We start from the raw sequence: 15,267 nt of genomic DNA on the forward strand, positions 1-15,267 counted from the left end.
CATTCATCGCCACCAAGAGCAGCAGCAAGTCCTCCTCACCTCACATGGCTCTGACCTCCAACCCCCTCCGGCCCCTGTCAGGACCTGTGAGCACAGCGGCCCAGCTGGGGCCCACCAGGAGCCCCAAGGGAGCCTCCCTACCACAGCTAGGGATCAGCACCCTTCGATCCCCTTTGCCCACAGTTCTGGGGAGCAGGATGGGGCTGTCTTTAAGGGTCACTATTCTGCCCACCATACTAGCCCAGCGGCTGCCACATTTTAGCTGAACAGCTGGAATGTAGGACTAAAACACCCAGGGTCTCCCCTAGCCAGCCACAGGACACCCACGGGGACCAGCTCACCTCCTTCTCCAGCTCCAGGTCGACCAGGGTTTCCTGCATCTTCTCCTGCCGCCCCAGCCTCCGCTGCAGCCCCTCCAGCTCCTCCCGGAGCAGCCCGTTGGTGTCCCGCATCTCCCTGGCAGGGGAAGCACAGTCACTCAAACAGCCGCACCGCCAGGGACGGTGCAGGAGCCCCTGGAGCAGGGGCTGCACCCAAGGAGGCTGCAAACATTTTGCACACGCACGCACACACCGCCACCAACCCCCCCCCCGGGCCCCTCACCGCAGGCAGGCGTTCTCCTCCCGCAGCTGCCGCAGCTCCCTCTCCACCGTGGGCAGCCGCGCCAGCTCAGACCTCATATTCTTCACGATTGCAGCATCCTGCTCCTGCAGGGTCAGCTTCTGCTCCAAATCCTGATCGAGGCCGGAGACAGAGGGGAGACAGTCATGGGCGCCTAACTGTCCCAGGTCCATGGCAACTTCCACGGCCCTGGCCCCCGCCTCTGGGCAGGCTGCGCCGGCTGTGCCTCTGCACGGTGTCCTCAGGGGACACTCCCAGGGTAGCCCCACGCGCCACGTGCCGTGCCGCCTGCAGGGCAGGAGCCCGTCACACGTCCGGCACAAGGACGCGCGGCGAATGCTCCATGAATCGACACCCACCCTCAAACGCTGGCTCTGCTTGCCACTCCCGTGGCACAGGGTCCTGACTGAGTCCTTGTACGGTGAGGACAGCCTGTCCATTACGACATGTAGTCCCCGGGAACACACGGAGACACCGGGGAGACTCAGTGACGAGTCACAGAACAACAAACACTAAGGGGCCCAGCTCTGGGCCAGGTACTGGGTCAAGCAGCGGGGACACCATGACACAGAGGACAGATAAGGTCTCTGCAGGGAAGAGCGTACAAAAGACAGACATCAGGTCGTGCAGGCAAGTCACTACTGAGAAGCGGGCCAAGGACTCAGTTGGGCGGACGAGGCAGGGGAGACGTAATGGGTCGTGTGAAGCAGTGAGGGCCGGGGAGGAGAGACGGACGAGCCGCAGAGGACAGCACGTGAAGACCAGAGGCGAAAGCGAGCCGGGAGGTCTGGAAGCTGACACGATGGAGCTGGGGGTACACGGAGCCAGAGCACGGGAGCGGGGCCCGGTGCGCGGACGGGGCTCTACGGGCAGCGGCAGCCATCACGGCTCCCGGCCGCGTCCTCCCACAGAGCGGCAGCACGGCCTGAACTAGAGTCACGCCGACCTGGCTCTGAGACCCAGCTGAGTCCTGCACTAGCCGTGCGACATCGCGCAGGCTGCTGTTCACCCTCTCCAGTTCTGTTCTATCATCTGCACAGCATCCCGTGGTACCTGAAGTTATCACACGTTTACTTTTTACTCTATGTGTTTGATTCTGATCTTCATCCAAAAGCATACGAGCTTCCTGGGAGCATAAATACGCACCCCGGCATCCAGCACAGCGCCCGGCACATAAGGAGACAACCGACATGTGAACAGCTACAGTGGACACAGGCAGCTAACTGCCACTAGATGCCACTGAGTACGCCCCCAGCTCTGAAACAGCCACGGGTCATGGGGGCCGGGCCCGGCGCTGTGACATCTCCCAGGCACAGGCCAGGGACTGAAACGGAGCAACTCACCTTAATCCTCTGCTCTTGGTCCACCCGTGCTTCTTGGCTGGCCTGGAGCTCCTGAACCTTCTGGTTAGCTTCCTGCCATTTCCTATTAAGAAAACAGTACACCATGTGCAGAAACAGGCATGTGGTAAAGCCAGCACCTGCCCGCACTCTAAAAGCTCTCCAGCACAGACACACTCACTCACACACGCGTGCAAGCACACTCCTGCACGCTCCCTGCAAGGACGCCTCAGGGTCCAGGGCCCAGCCCCTGCTGGTGGCTCTGTGGCCTGAGTCGCAGGGCACGTGGGTAAGTCCAGACCACCTGCGAGTCCTCTCGCCTCCCCACACCTCTCACAATAGGAGCTTCTGCTGGCCCTGGAACAGCCAAAGCCAAGGACCCGCTCAGGACCGGCCCACCCCCCCCAGCCCTGCCCCATTCCACCGAGTGGTCAGAACTCCCCTAAGGCAACACCTGCTAAGGCAGAGGCCACGAGCTTTGGGAGAGCGCTGTCTTCCACCTGCATCTCCTGGCGAGCTCCTCCATCCTGCCGTGCCTTTGCTCAGAGGGCTCCCTCCCCAGGAACGTCCTTTCCCACCCACGTCCCCCCTGCCCCAGGGCATGTCCTACGCACGCTCAAACCCAACATCTTCTCTGAAAGCTCCCTCCAGGAAGGCATCCCACTCCCAGAGGAGGAAAGAAATGACTGTTCCCGCTTCTTACTCTTGGAACATTTGAACACTGCTCTGTTCTGGCACTAAAAGGTCCTGGCTTCAAAGGCCTCAGTGTGTCCCGACAGCTGTGGGTGGGAGGCCAGCACACGAAGGGCACTCGTGGAACCTCAGAGCTTCAGTGCACACGACGATCGTGAACGCTGGGCGCTCACGCCGCAGAGGGCATACGCAGGAGAGCGAGCCTGGGTCTGGCACATGGTTAACGAGTGGACGCCCAGCTCGGCACGCAGCCCAGCAGGCTTCGGGCCAACTGCACCCAGGTGGACAGCTGGCCAGGCTTACCTGGCAAAGGGGCGGGGACCCCTGCCCTGAAGGGGGCGGACCTGCCCGCCTCCACGCTCACCTGTGCTGCAGCTCCAGCTGCTCCTTCAGCTCCTGCCTCTCAGACTCCAGGCGTTTCACCTGCATCTCCTGGTTCATCACGCTCCACTGCAGGTCCGAGAGCCTCCCCTTCAGCACACTGACGGTCTGAAAGCGAGACAGACAAGAGCCGGTCCCCTCCCGTCCCGCTCTGGAGGGCGAGGACAGAGCCATCTCCTCCTTTGGAACACGTGACCGCCCCTCAACCCCACCTGGGCCCCGCCTCGGTGACCCGCGGCCTCGGGAGTGAGAACGCTGCCGGCCAAGGCGGGCCCGGGCCTCACGCCTGGCGGCCTCCACACCCACACCCCACGTCACCCCTTCCCAGCCAGCGTGTGCACAGCCCCCCAGTCCGTGGCGGCCCACACCCACTCTGTCCTCAGCCCAGAATCCCTTCTCTAACCACTCCACCCCAGCACCGCGCCCCCCGCCCAGCTGTGCAGGAGACGCTACACGGGGACACGCCGGGCACCCGCCAAGCAGTCAGAAGTGGGCGCCGAGGCTCCTCAGCATGACGCCACGAGAGCCACACACAGCGAACGGGAGCTGCACGAGTGCCGCGGAGGCCAGAAGGGGTCATGGGGGAAGGCACGGGGAGGCCTCCAGGACAGCGAGTCCGCTAGACGGACACTGGGGCGGAACCGCAGTCCTCAGCTCGGACCACACCCTCCCCAGACAACCTTCTGGTGAGGGGCCCCCACTTGTGGCTTTCCTGGGGCAAGAGAGCACGCCTCCAACAGGAAAAGCCAGCCCACTCAAGGGCGTCACTCTAAGTTAACAAGTGGAAACATCGCCCCATCAGCCTCTGAGAGTCAGACATCCACCTACAAGCTGAGGGCAAGAGGACGGCCCGGCAAACTCACCACAGTGAGCAACCCTCGCACGGGGCACCGTCTGCAAACACGGAGGCCACAGCAGGCCCCCCAGGGAGGCTGATGGCGGGGTGGGTCTGTGTCCTACCCTCTCATCGACCTGCATGGTTTCCTTTATTATAACAGTGACTCTCAATCTGGGACCCAAAAAAGAACGAAGATACTTAAGATTTATTTAACAATGAACATATCCTTTGAGGATTCTTCCTGAACTAAATAAAGGTACAGGCGCTGTGCTGAATACAGGAGTCAGACAGCCCACCGCCTGGAGGACAAAGCTGCGCGAAAGCCAGGCCACCACCAGGATGACCTCAGAGAGCACGAGCATCTAGGCCAGGCACCACGACAAGAGAACACAGCTGTGCGGGCGGGAGGTTTACAAACCTAGACTCGGAACCAAGGACGCCTTCTCCACGGGGTGAAAAGGGAGATGAGCAACGTCAGGGTCTCCGTCCCAAACCGCCACAACCCTTGCCACGCCAGGCCCCACGGGTGTCTGCTCTGCAACTTCTGTGCCAAGGGTGCCCCCCAAATTGCTCCTCACTGAGCCATGTGCAGGACATGCCCACCCCCGTCCTCCAGAGAAGCCTGCGAGAGAGCACAAGCAGGCACACACCCAAGGCGGGAGGAGGACTTGTCTTACGGCCGCTCCTGCCAACATCCACGTCAGAAGACAGATGTAGGAACAAGCTTAACATGCTCTCCAGCGCCGCCAAGGCAGAGATAACCTGGCGCTGCTCCGAAGAGCCACCAAGGAGAGAAGACCACGCAGACACAGAACCCCGGTGATCCCGCGGCCCCCGACTCCCCCCCCGGCAGCGTCTCATCTTCCTCCTCGCAGCACCTGTGATCCTGAGCAGCACAGCAAAGACACAGGGAAGGTCAGAGGAGTCCAAGTTCCACAAGCATCAATGTCTGGGTTCTGTCTCTGAAGTTTACACAACCTTCGGTTGGTAGAGACCATAAGGACTACGGTTGATCTATGCTCTGGTTCCAGACATATTCTCAGATGCTAACAAACCTTATTAATAATCAAAGAAATGCAAATCCAGAGGCACATCTCCAGGGGCGGGGGCGGGGGGGCAGAATCACAAGTATTTCCAGAAAACACCATTATCCGTGACAGGTAGAGGTTCCAGTGAAAGTAGAATCCTCAACAACAGCTACTAGGAGAACACAGCAACTGGTAGCAAAAGCCATAGAGAGACCTGTACCTGGTGATCGTATAACCCCATTCCTAGGGACCTGTCCAAACGAAATCATTCAACAGAAACAAAAAGGCTACACGCATGAAGCTATCTACCACATATGTATCTGTATCAGGGTGTGTATGTGTGTATAAAAAAAAAACACTTGAAAGTGACCAAAAACAGGTTAGTCAACCACTAAAAATCATAATCACAAAGACTAAAAAAGTATTCAACTTACTAACTGAAAACCACAGAATGGAAAATTAGTATTTCTGCTACGATCACAACTACGCAAAAAACGTAGGCACACACGTGGGAAGCAGAAGTACACAGGGGCGCTACCACGGAGCTACCGTGCTGGAGGTGGGAGTTCGTCTCCTCTCCGCCCAGAGACTGCTCGCAGGGAGAGGGCAGCACCCCAGCCCGGGGCCCCAGCCCCTCACCTCGCCGGCTTCGGCCAGGCCGTCCTCCTGGTCCCGCAGCCTCTTGCTGGCCGCGTCCAGGCTCTGCTGGCACACCCTGTAGCGCTGCAGCTGCTCCTTCATCTTCCCCTCCGCCTCGGCTTCCCGCTCCTGCAGCTGCCGAATGCGCGTCAGGAGCTCCTGGTTGCGGTCCACCTCGCGCTGCCAAGGAGAACGCCTGGTGAGACGGCGCGTGAGCGGGCCGAGCCCAGCCCACTCTGCCCGCCGGACAGGACCGAGACCCAGAGCAGAGCCACCGACAAGGCAAGAGCCAAGCCCACAGGCACCCCGAGGCCGCAGCGGGACGCCCTCCAAGGTGAGCGCCCGGCCACAGCGGCGCGACGCCACATCTCACGGCGCCCCCCGGGAGGGCGCTCGGCACACGTCACCGCCACCGACCACTGCTCACGGTGGCCATCTGCAAGGAGGAGCACAGCGATCTCACTCAGACTCGACCTTGGGAAGATGCCTCTGAGCTTGGCAGCTCCGGCAGGCTCCCGTTCCAGTGAGTCGGCACACCTCCAGAGAGTGGACGACCGGGCAGGGACAGGGGGCGTGGCCAGGAGCCTGCAGGCAGGAGCACGTGACCCTGGGCCCTCATCTCCCCCAGAGCTTCAGAGCCACCCTGCACTGGCCCCCTCGAGGGGCCGCGTGGCTTGCGCTGGTAAGGAACGCACAGAACTCAGACTCCTCACTCTGACGATCCCTCGGGGTCCGAGGGGCAAGTGTCGGCCACTGAGGTTACCCTTAGCCCAAGAAGCAAAGGGACCACAAGTGGCAGCCAGAGTCCCAGGGGCAAAGGCACCAAGTCCTAGTTACATGGAGCCTGACACTCTGCTGACCTCTGACCTCTCATCAGGAAGCTGAGCCGCAGAAGCTCCCGCCAAGGGCTGCCTGCCGGGCACTCGCAGGGCCTGCCGTAGTCAGAGGCAGTGCTGAGACCAGGACTCTCCGAGCCCAGCGGCAAGGAGGAGCTTAAGAAAAGCACGGCCAAGGCCACGGCCTCTTGCTGATCCAGGGTTCAAAGGAGCCACCAACCGCGGGTACAGCCTCCAAACCACCAGGAGGCCTTAAAGCCTGGGGACCTGCCAAGACGCAGGAGTGAGGTGCTGTGGCTGTGCAGGGACCCGGCCAGCACGTCACAGGGCAAGACGTGGCATCTCTCCTCAGGCTGCCAGTCCCAAGTGCACATGCGGCAGTCCAGGCAGGTCCCCAGACCTTGGACACTGAAGTCTCACCATCTCATAGGTATTTCCAGGTGGGAGGGCTGAGATTCCCACCCACCTGCCCTCTCCACCCACTACCAAACTGGCAGTCCCTGAAAAACCTTCGCAGATACCCAAGACTCAAAGGGACAAACTGAAAACCACTGGCTCAGACGGTTCGAGGGCCGTCTTCAGCTAAGTCCACGGGCAGCGGGGAAAGGCCTCTCCGAGAGGAAGGCGCAAGTTCAGCGAGGGGGCCCCAGGATTAAGCTCAGTCAGCCCTGTACCCTTGGATTTCCCCAAGAAAGACTGTCAGTGACTCACTTCAATACTTGCAAGATTCCCCTGGCCTCTCCCTCTTCCTCTTCCCACCAGCTCCCCCAGGACATCTTTCCTAGGACAACCCAGAACATCGGCCGAAGCCCCACACTGAGCAGTACCAGGGCCAACGCCGAGGCAGCATCCCCCACCTGCAGCACACTGGGCTACTGAGTCCACACAACACACCACGGCCACGGGCCTGCACATCGGGCTCGAGTACATCCAGTTAGCATCTCACCCTCGAAGCCATCAGCTATTTCTACAGAGACCAGGAAAGAGTGGGAATATGCCACGTAAGGTGAGAATGGGGCCAGACATCCATCCTCAGGGAAGCACAGAGGCCAGAGACTTTCTGGTCCAACGCTCTGCCTGTGGCAGCATTTCCACGACTCATCAGCACTTATTAAACCCTGGCAAAGTGCCGTTAATCAACGCAAAGGAAGCGTGGGATTGATGCACGAAGTAAAAACCTAGCATCTCCTCTGGGTAACAGCCTGCCCTGGGTAAGGCAAGGGCAACCTGAAGCAGCCCCCGAGATTGGGGCTCTTGGCGCTGAGGCCTTATAACCATTTGCACAAGAGCCAGCCTGGACCTGAGACTCTTACACAAGCCGGTGACTTTCGAGGCCTGTAACCCCCAGGCCACCTGGCATTTGTGCCAGACCTCCATCCCAATTCTCACAGAGAAGACAGGGCAACGAGGCAGCCAGCGGAGACGAATGCCCACCAGCACCTCACTGGGCAGACGTGGCAGGGCAGCCGTCCCTTCGTGCTGCCCTCCTCGGGGACACAGAGCACACCTGAGGCCCGACCCACTTCCTCAGGTGGCCTAAGAAGGCAGGCCCTGGACACCTGGAGGAGAGCACCTGGGCCGCTGGCTGGGCTCTTGCTCCCCGCGGTCTGGCAGGTACACGCACCGCCCCCTTGCTCTGGGGGGCCCCACCAGAGCCCACCTCATAGCTCCTGGCACTGGCGCTGGCTGCCCGCTCCAGTTCCACGCGGGCCCTCTTGTGACTCAGCTCCATCTGCGTCTTCTCCCGCTCCACCTGGATGAGGGGGGACCTGGAACGGATCTGCTCTGCTCGCTCCTCCAGCTGACCGGGTCATGTGCAAAGAAAAGACAGGTCCTCAGAAGCTGCGTCAGCCAGGCGAGGGGCTCACTCAACACTCCCTCACCAAGCACCTGCTCCCAGCAAGGCCCTCGCTCAGCCCTGGGGAGGAAGGAACACCGGGCCCCCAGGTGGGAAAGGAGTGCAGGGAGGCAGCAAGACAAGAGAAGGTGACAAAGGACGAAAGAGGAAGGTGCGTTTTCAGATGACAGTGTGAGGGCTTGTTTCCTATGCCGTGTAACAAACTACCACCAACGCAGCAGCTTAAACGCCCATATGCTGGCTGTCGGTTTCATGGGTCAGAAGGCCGGGCACACAGAGCCAGGTTCTCCGATCAGGGTCTCAACATCTAAAATCCATGCAGTCGGCAAGCTGTGCTCTCCCCTGCAGCTCAGCAGCCTCTTCCACGCTCCTATTTCCTTGCTGGCTGGAAGGCCCAGGCTGCTGTCAGCTCCCAGAGGCTGCCCACATTCCCTGCCACACGGCCCTCTCCACCTCCAAAGCCAACGAGGGAGAATCTCACACGTGTGGAATCCCTTTCCTGCTCTGCATCTCTGACTTCTCTGTCTGATCTCTGAACCCAGATTTTAAAGACTCACCTGATTGGGTCAGGCCCACACAGGTACTCTCCCTACCTTAAGGTCAACTGATTGGAGCTATTAATTCTATCTGCAGAACCGCGGGGCCACAACACCTAGTTAGTGTTCGATTAAGTGGGAGAAACTCCAGTCCACCTGGGACCAGCAGTTTGGGGCCCATCTCAGAAGTCTGCGTCCCCCAGAGGGTAGGTAAATAAGGTGGAACTGAAGCTCTGAAGGGCCTCAGAAGACACAGCCAACAGTACCACCAAATCACCGACTGCAAGGGCCTTGTCTTCAGGGGGCTAGAGCCCAACCCCTCCAAGAACGGCCTGCAGTCCAGCAACACAGCATCTCCTGGGCACTTAACAGAAATGCAGAGTCTCGGGCCACACCGCACAGATACCAAATTGGAACCTTCCTTTTAACCATATCTTCAGGTGATTCATATGCACGTTAAAGTTCAAGATGCTCTGGGCTATAGAAAGTGGTTCTCATTTCAATCAGGGACATGGGGCACTGTCTGGGGACACAACTGATCGTCACAAGAAGGGGCAACACTCTGTGTTGGCTCCTGGCATGTAGTGGGTAGAAGCCAGGGATGTTGCTAAACATCCCACGATGCACAGGAATGTCCTACAAAACAAAAAATTATTCAGCCCAAAATGTCAACAGTGCCAAGTGTGAGAAATCCCAGGCCAGAGAAAAGACATTTTCTCCACCCTTCCCCCACATACTTTGGAGGCCAAAGTCCACACTTTCTTTACCCCTCTGATATTTTCTCTCATTTCAATTCCCACCTGTTGACATTTGGGAGTTCCTAACTCTACCCTCCATCAAACTCAGTCTTCCTAGTCTCACTCTGAGTCTGCAGCTAGGGCCCAGCTTCTTCAGAGGATGGCGGGACCCCAGCTCCGAGGGTGTGGGTACCACACGGAAGTCCCGGAGACACACATCCATTGGCCACATCTTCCTGGAACATTGACTATATCTGAAGGAAAGTCACTGAACATATTTTTATATTTAAGTCAATACTGACACGTAGCACAGCAGACTATAAACACCTGCACACAGAAACAGGAACCTTAAAATAAAGCAGGGGAGGGGACTAGTAGGCAACACACTGCTCTCTGCCTCCAGACTCCCCAGACCTGCAGCTGCTCTGTTCCCTCACTTGCTATTCCCTCACCTGCCAGGCATGGTAGGAAAGAGACAGAACACTGACTGAAGTCCTGAGACAGGACAGGTCCAAGGTCAGGGCTCCTAGGCAGGTCCGGTGCCACATGGCTCTCTAACCAGCTCACTCTGGCTACAGCTCTCATTTACTGATCTCCCAACCGGGGAAGCCTTTCAGGTCATAGGTGAGTGAGAACAAAGGACCCTGGAAATTCTAGACTCTATAGTTCCAACAGGCCAAAAGTTCCCAGACATCTCCATCAATAAAATTATAACTTTCTTAGACCAAAGATGCCAACTTCATATTCTGCCAGTGAGCAAGGATCAAAAACAAAAAAAAACAAAAAAAACCCTATAGTCTGTCACCACCACCATTTCAAAAAAGGTGTTTTAACAACAAAAACAAATATAAATGACCTAATTTCAGGATAAAGAACAGTCCTTGCCAAAAAAAAAAAAGGGCAGTGAGCAACTTAGCCCACTAACAAACACATAGTGATTCAACTATTCAGCAAACGAATGCATACAAACACAGCAGCCCCTGTTTTAGCAAATGTGGCATGGACTCATCAGGGCTCCCAGAGCAACAGGAAACCACTGGCTCGTCTGACACAGGACATTAGAGCAGAAAGGCTGCAGCAACACAGGCAAGGCTGACAAGAGAGAAGGAATGCAAGCAGAGAAGCCAGAGATCCCCTGATGCAGCCCTGACAGTGGCAGGGGCCTGGACATGGCTCAGACACCACATCCCCTCCCTATGTGGACCCAGTGATCCCTGCCCCAACTAGCACTGACCCCACGACTCTTCAGAACCTGAAGTCCTTCAGGAGACCTGAGCCTTTACAACTGTGTCCACAGTGAGCGTTGCCGACAACTTGGAATAAAGTGAAATGAGACTATGAGCAAAGTGAAACGATAAAAATCACCCCACGGCAGACTGAAGCGGAGATGTGCAAATGGCCCCCACAGTCTGAGGCTGTCATGTGCCCAAGCCTTCACTCCCTGCCCTGCCTTTCCTGCCAGGCTGACCGAGAACCTGTGCTTAAAACACAGCCCTCCCATGTGTTACACCACCAAGGGAGCCGGCAGCTGGCTACACAATTCCAGCGGTCATGTGCCCAGGCAGTTTGGGACTGTTTCCCTCGATTAAATGAATAAAGTGGCTTTCCAATCCTAGCTCTAGTGTCTGCGAGCTCGTTGGTGTCAGCACAATGCTGACCCACTCTGGGGGTGCTGTTATCTCAGGCTTTTGAGCCAGGACAGCTCAGGGCCAGACCATGACCTCTGGCTATCCTCCAAAACTATGCCTATCCACGTTGGAGATGCGGGAGATGGCCAGCTGACCTCTAGGCTGAGAAAGCGCACACCTGCCTCAACCATATGGGAGTTGAATCAGCCCTACCGAAGGGAAAGTCTCTGTATGTAGAGGCCCTTATCCTGACACAAACCGCTCTCCTACACCATCTGGAACTCGAACCAGCCCCACCTAAGAGCAGGTGTCTTTACCTAGAGGCCCCTATCCCAACACATACCACTCACCTGCATGCTCTGTTGGTACTGCATCTGCAGAGAACCTTGGGCAGAGGTGGAAACATCCAGTCCAGATCCTCCCTCCACTCGCTGAGAAATGAAGTTGTTCAAAGACCTCAGGGTGGACAGGACGGTGGTATTCTCCCCCAGGTCTTCCATGGCCACTTCCCTTCTGGAGGAAAGCAAGGCAAGGGTCACAGGAAGCCTTTTCATGAGCCATCAGCTCTGCCAGCTGCCCAGTCAGGGGGACCTTCGGGCAGTCCCACTCCCCTAATGCTCTCTCAGAGCCCTTATAATATTCCAGTGTCCGTAACCACATTCTTTGGAGTTCACTGGGAGCCCACACTGCCAATTTCTCAGAGAAGAAACGGAGGCATAAAAGTACAACACGCCGCCAAGCTGCTGACCTGCACACCAGGAGGACAGACAGACGGCTCTCAAGATAAGGTGCTCGACAATCAGGTGGCACGTCTCCCACATAAGCAATCACAAAAAGCCTAGCTTCTGGGAATCAGAAACAAAGCACACAATGGTGGCAGTAAGGATGACAACCACAGCAACGCTAATTACAGGATAACAAAGACGTTAGTAAGTGTCACTACTATTTCAGCCACAGGCACCACACAGAAAGGCACCTGATGTTCACTGGGCACCAGGACTTCCTGAACCTGTCTCCTCATCTGTACACTGAGGATCCCACTTTTCAAAGTTGTGAGGATTGTAAGGGCCCAAAAGAAGTCTCCAAATGGCAGACGGCACAGCTATTGCCGCGGAGTCTATCACTTTGCTTGTAATTTAACATATGACACGGCAATCATCACAATGGGCAGATAAATGAAACCTTCTTACACATTCTTTTAGAGATGATAGAAAACGAGGCTCCAAAAGTTACAGAACCTAGACTGGAACCTGGGTCTGTCTGGCTCTAAAGGTCGAGGGCACTCCACAGGCCACTGTGTGAAGGGCCCAGGACACGCAGAAGCAAAGAACACGCATCCCCAGCCCTGCGCTGATTCCAGCCTCACACCAGGCCGTCTACCAGTCAGAAAGTGTGGAAGTGTCCTAGGCAGAGTTAACAGCCAAAAGGTGTGAATTCCTACAGGTGCATACTGTGTTCCCCTGAGGAAAGCAGCCGGCTCTCACTGATTTCGCCTAAGTATTAGACTGAAGGCACCTGCCCCCAAAAAAGGTGAAGAATCTTGGTTTGATTCTGCATTTCACACTTAACAAGAAACTTGGCCTTGGGCACGAAGAGCCCTTGTCTTCTGTAGGCCATCGTTTCCACCGCTGCACAACACAGCTGTTCTACCTCTCCTTCATACTACAAATGGAAAATGGGCTAGAAGACAGACCGGGGAGGGGCACTCACAGTGCTGTGAGCCTCCCTGAGAGACACAGGCCCACGTGGAGCCAGGCAGCAGCGCTCTGCTCTGGAAGGCAAATCCTCCCGTTTGACCAGGACCATACTTTCCATCCCATGATGGGAAATTTAGGCAATACACCCTCTTCTCAAGAGCTGATGCACTTAATACAACAGAATGAAAAGCACACGTCCATTTTCACCTGCCTGGAGCTAAACCACTCCATAAGGCAAGCGATAAGGTGAAAGCTCAAACTCCATGCTCTCTATCAAAGACACTCACTTCCAGAAGTCTAGTCGCTGAACGTGAACTGCTCTCAGCGGAACCCCTGAGCTGGGAGTCAGAGCACACTGCCTCTCGACTGCCCTCCTTGGCAAAAGGACACCCGAGGGCACCTACAGAAATTGCGAGGATGCTCCCCACCCGGCAACACCACTTCACACCGCCACGGGCACTTGCGCTCCACCCGGCAACACCACTTCACACCGCCACGGGCACTTGCGCTGGCCTAAGTTCACCACCCGTTTGTCTGCTTTCTCCTAACTTAGGCAACTCCCACGCTGCTCAAGTGAAGACATGCGGGCGACAGTGCTGTAAACTCGAAAGGGCGGGACTGGGGGAAGGGCTCCTCTCTCTGCACTGGGCCGTCTGGGGGCGGCGGGGGAGGGGGGGGTGCGCCTTCTTCCCGGAGGCCGGGCGGTGAAGCACCTCTCCTCCGTGGCCGCCTCCGCCCCGGCCCTCGCTCGCCCCCCGAACCCTGGCCATTTCCATTTGCTCCTTTCGGAGAGGAAGCCTTGGGGGGCTGCACGGGACGCGCCCAGGCTCGGAGGACAGAGCACGGAGCGGAGGGGCGCGCCGGCAGGGACCCCGGCCCCGGTGAGCACGCGGACAGACAGTGGACACGCCGGTAACAGCCCCAGGGCCGGGGTCTAAGAAGGAAGGGGGGACGCCGAGGGGGCGCCGTCTCAGAGCCCCAGGGCAGGGGGCGGCGCCCGCACCCAGACCCGGCGGGCTGCCCCAGCCTCTTCTTCGCCCGAACCCCGCCGATTCGGCTCAGCACCCGCCCCCAAGCCCAGCCCGGTACCCCTCCCAGGACCCCGGCCGCTCACCTAGACGCCTCAGCCTCCGTGCCGCCGTCGCCGCTGCTCAGATCTCCCTCTTTTACGCCCGCCTATCGCGAGACGTACGCCTGCGCTCTCGCGAGACCTGGGCGGGGCAAGCCGTAAAACTCCGGGCCCGCGCACCAACGGGTCCTGGGGCCTTCGTGTTCGCCCCCATAGCCACCCACCCGCAGGAGACCCCGCTCGGAGAGGACTGGGAACCAAAGGCCAGCCCGTGGGACTATCTTCGTGGCCCAGGCCTCTGCGGGTCAGGCTTCCACTGGGCGGCTGCCTGGCACCGTATTGTGGGAACAGCACCGGCCAACGGTGGCCTCGCAGGGCCAAACTTTCCAGCCCGCCGGACTAGTCCGCAGATTTTGCCCCTACAGTATTTGCCTGAATGAATGCCTTTTTTACTTTCCCCTGGCCCTCTAAAACAACGCGAAAAACCGGTCTACTAAGCTACCCTCCCAGCGCCCTGTGAGCTGTCGGGGCGCGATGCCGTCGTCTGGGTCCCAGTTCTCCAGGGCGCAAGGGCAGAGCGGGGCGAGGTCAGCCCACAGCCAGCAGATCCCTCCTGGAACCACAGCAACCTGCGTCCACTAACGGGTCTCACCGGCCCCTCCTCCTCCCCTCCCCCTGCTAAGCGTCCGAGGGTCTGCACCGAATTCCCTTCCAGAGAATAAAACACAAGGTTTTGTGGCCGGAAGGAAACGGGATGGGGAGGTGCAAGCAGGACAGGAGGCTCTCTGGGCTACATTAGCGGGCTGCGAGCGCAAATAAAACAAAATTTTAGAAGTCGGGCCTGCAGCCTACTTCAGTGATCTGGACTACCCTAGGACCCTATGGAGATTCCTGGGTATCTATTCTTTCCCCCAGCGATCCTTCGGATTTGTGAACTAAAACTGCTGCCTGCCGTATCAGTAAATAAAAGACGTTCCGGTCACCAGCCACTACAGCCACCCCCGATGGTGAGACCAGGGAACTCGGGATGGAAACAGCATGCCCGCCGTCAGACACTGCAGCCACCACCTCACCGCCCCGCCACCCCAACGGCACACCGAAGAAACTCAGGAAGAGAAAACATAGGACGCTGGCCCCAGAGAGCTGAGGTGCACATCAAAGAAATGATTTCAGTGACCCCCGACTCTGGCATCTTCCCAAACGTAGAAAAGCACTAAATTCCTTAACTTGAGATGTCTTGCTTTTCTTTTGTTAACAGTGATCATTTGATATTCCAACTACCTGGTCTTTGCTGCTAAAACTCCTATAGATCCTGGCTCCCCCCTTGCCGCTTCGGAGCAATCTCCGAGTTATCTGAGATGCTGTG

General features: G+C 57.8%; 1 protein-coding gene across 10 annotated transcripts in view; it reads right to left on the reverse strand.

Moving 5' to 3' along the window:
• The window catches only part of MAD1L1 (mitotic arrest deficient 1 like 1), a 315,604-nt gene extending 300,441 nt beyond the window's left edge, over positions 1 to 15,163 (reverse strand). For 8 of the 10 annotated variants that reach the window (XR_004522011.2, XR_004522012.2, XR_004522010.2 and 5 more), the window contains exons 1-8: positions 13,947 to 15,163; positions 11,486 to 11,648; positions 8,037 to 8,177; positions 5,541 to 5,720; positions 3,019 to 3,143; positions 1,965 to 2,046; positions 604 to 734; positions 342 to 456 (exon numbers count right to left, since the gene is read on the reverse strand). Coding sequence is in view for 6 of the 10 variants with exons in the window: in XM_073793248.1 (XP_073649349.1) it covers positions 342 to 456; positions 604 to 734; positions 1,965 to 2,046; positions 3,019 to 3,143; positions 5,541 to 5,720; positions 8,037 to 8,177; positions 11,486 to 11,635 (924 nt within the window). In the remaining 4 variants the exon portion in view is untranslated. Of the gene's footprint in view, positions 1 to 341; positions 457 to 603; positions 735 to 1,964; positions 2,047 to 2,415; positions 2,987 to 3,018; positions 3,144 to 5,540; positions 5,721 to 8,036; positions 8,178 to 10,741; positions 10,821 to 11,485; positions 11,649 to 13,946 lie in introns of those variants that run through there. The other 2 variants (XM_033839443.2, XM_033839445.2) reach the window with 2 other exon arrangements.
• Positions 15,164 to 15,267: the final 104 nt, after the last annotated feature.

This window comes from Tursiops truncatus, chromosome 15, assembly GCF_011762595.2.
Source record: "Tursiops truncatus isolate mTurTru1 chromosome 15, mTurTru1.mat.Y, whole genome shotgun sequence".
Lineage (NCBI taxonomy): Eukaryota > Metazoa > Chordata > Mammalia > Artiodactyla > Delphinidae > Tursiops > Tursiops truncatus.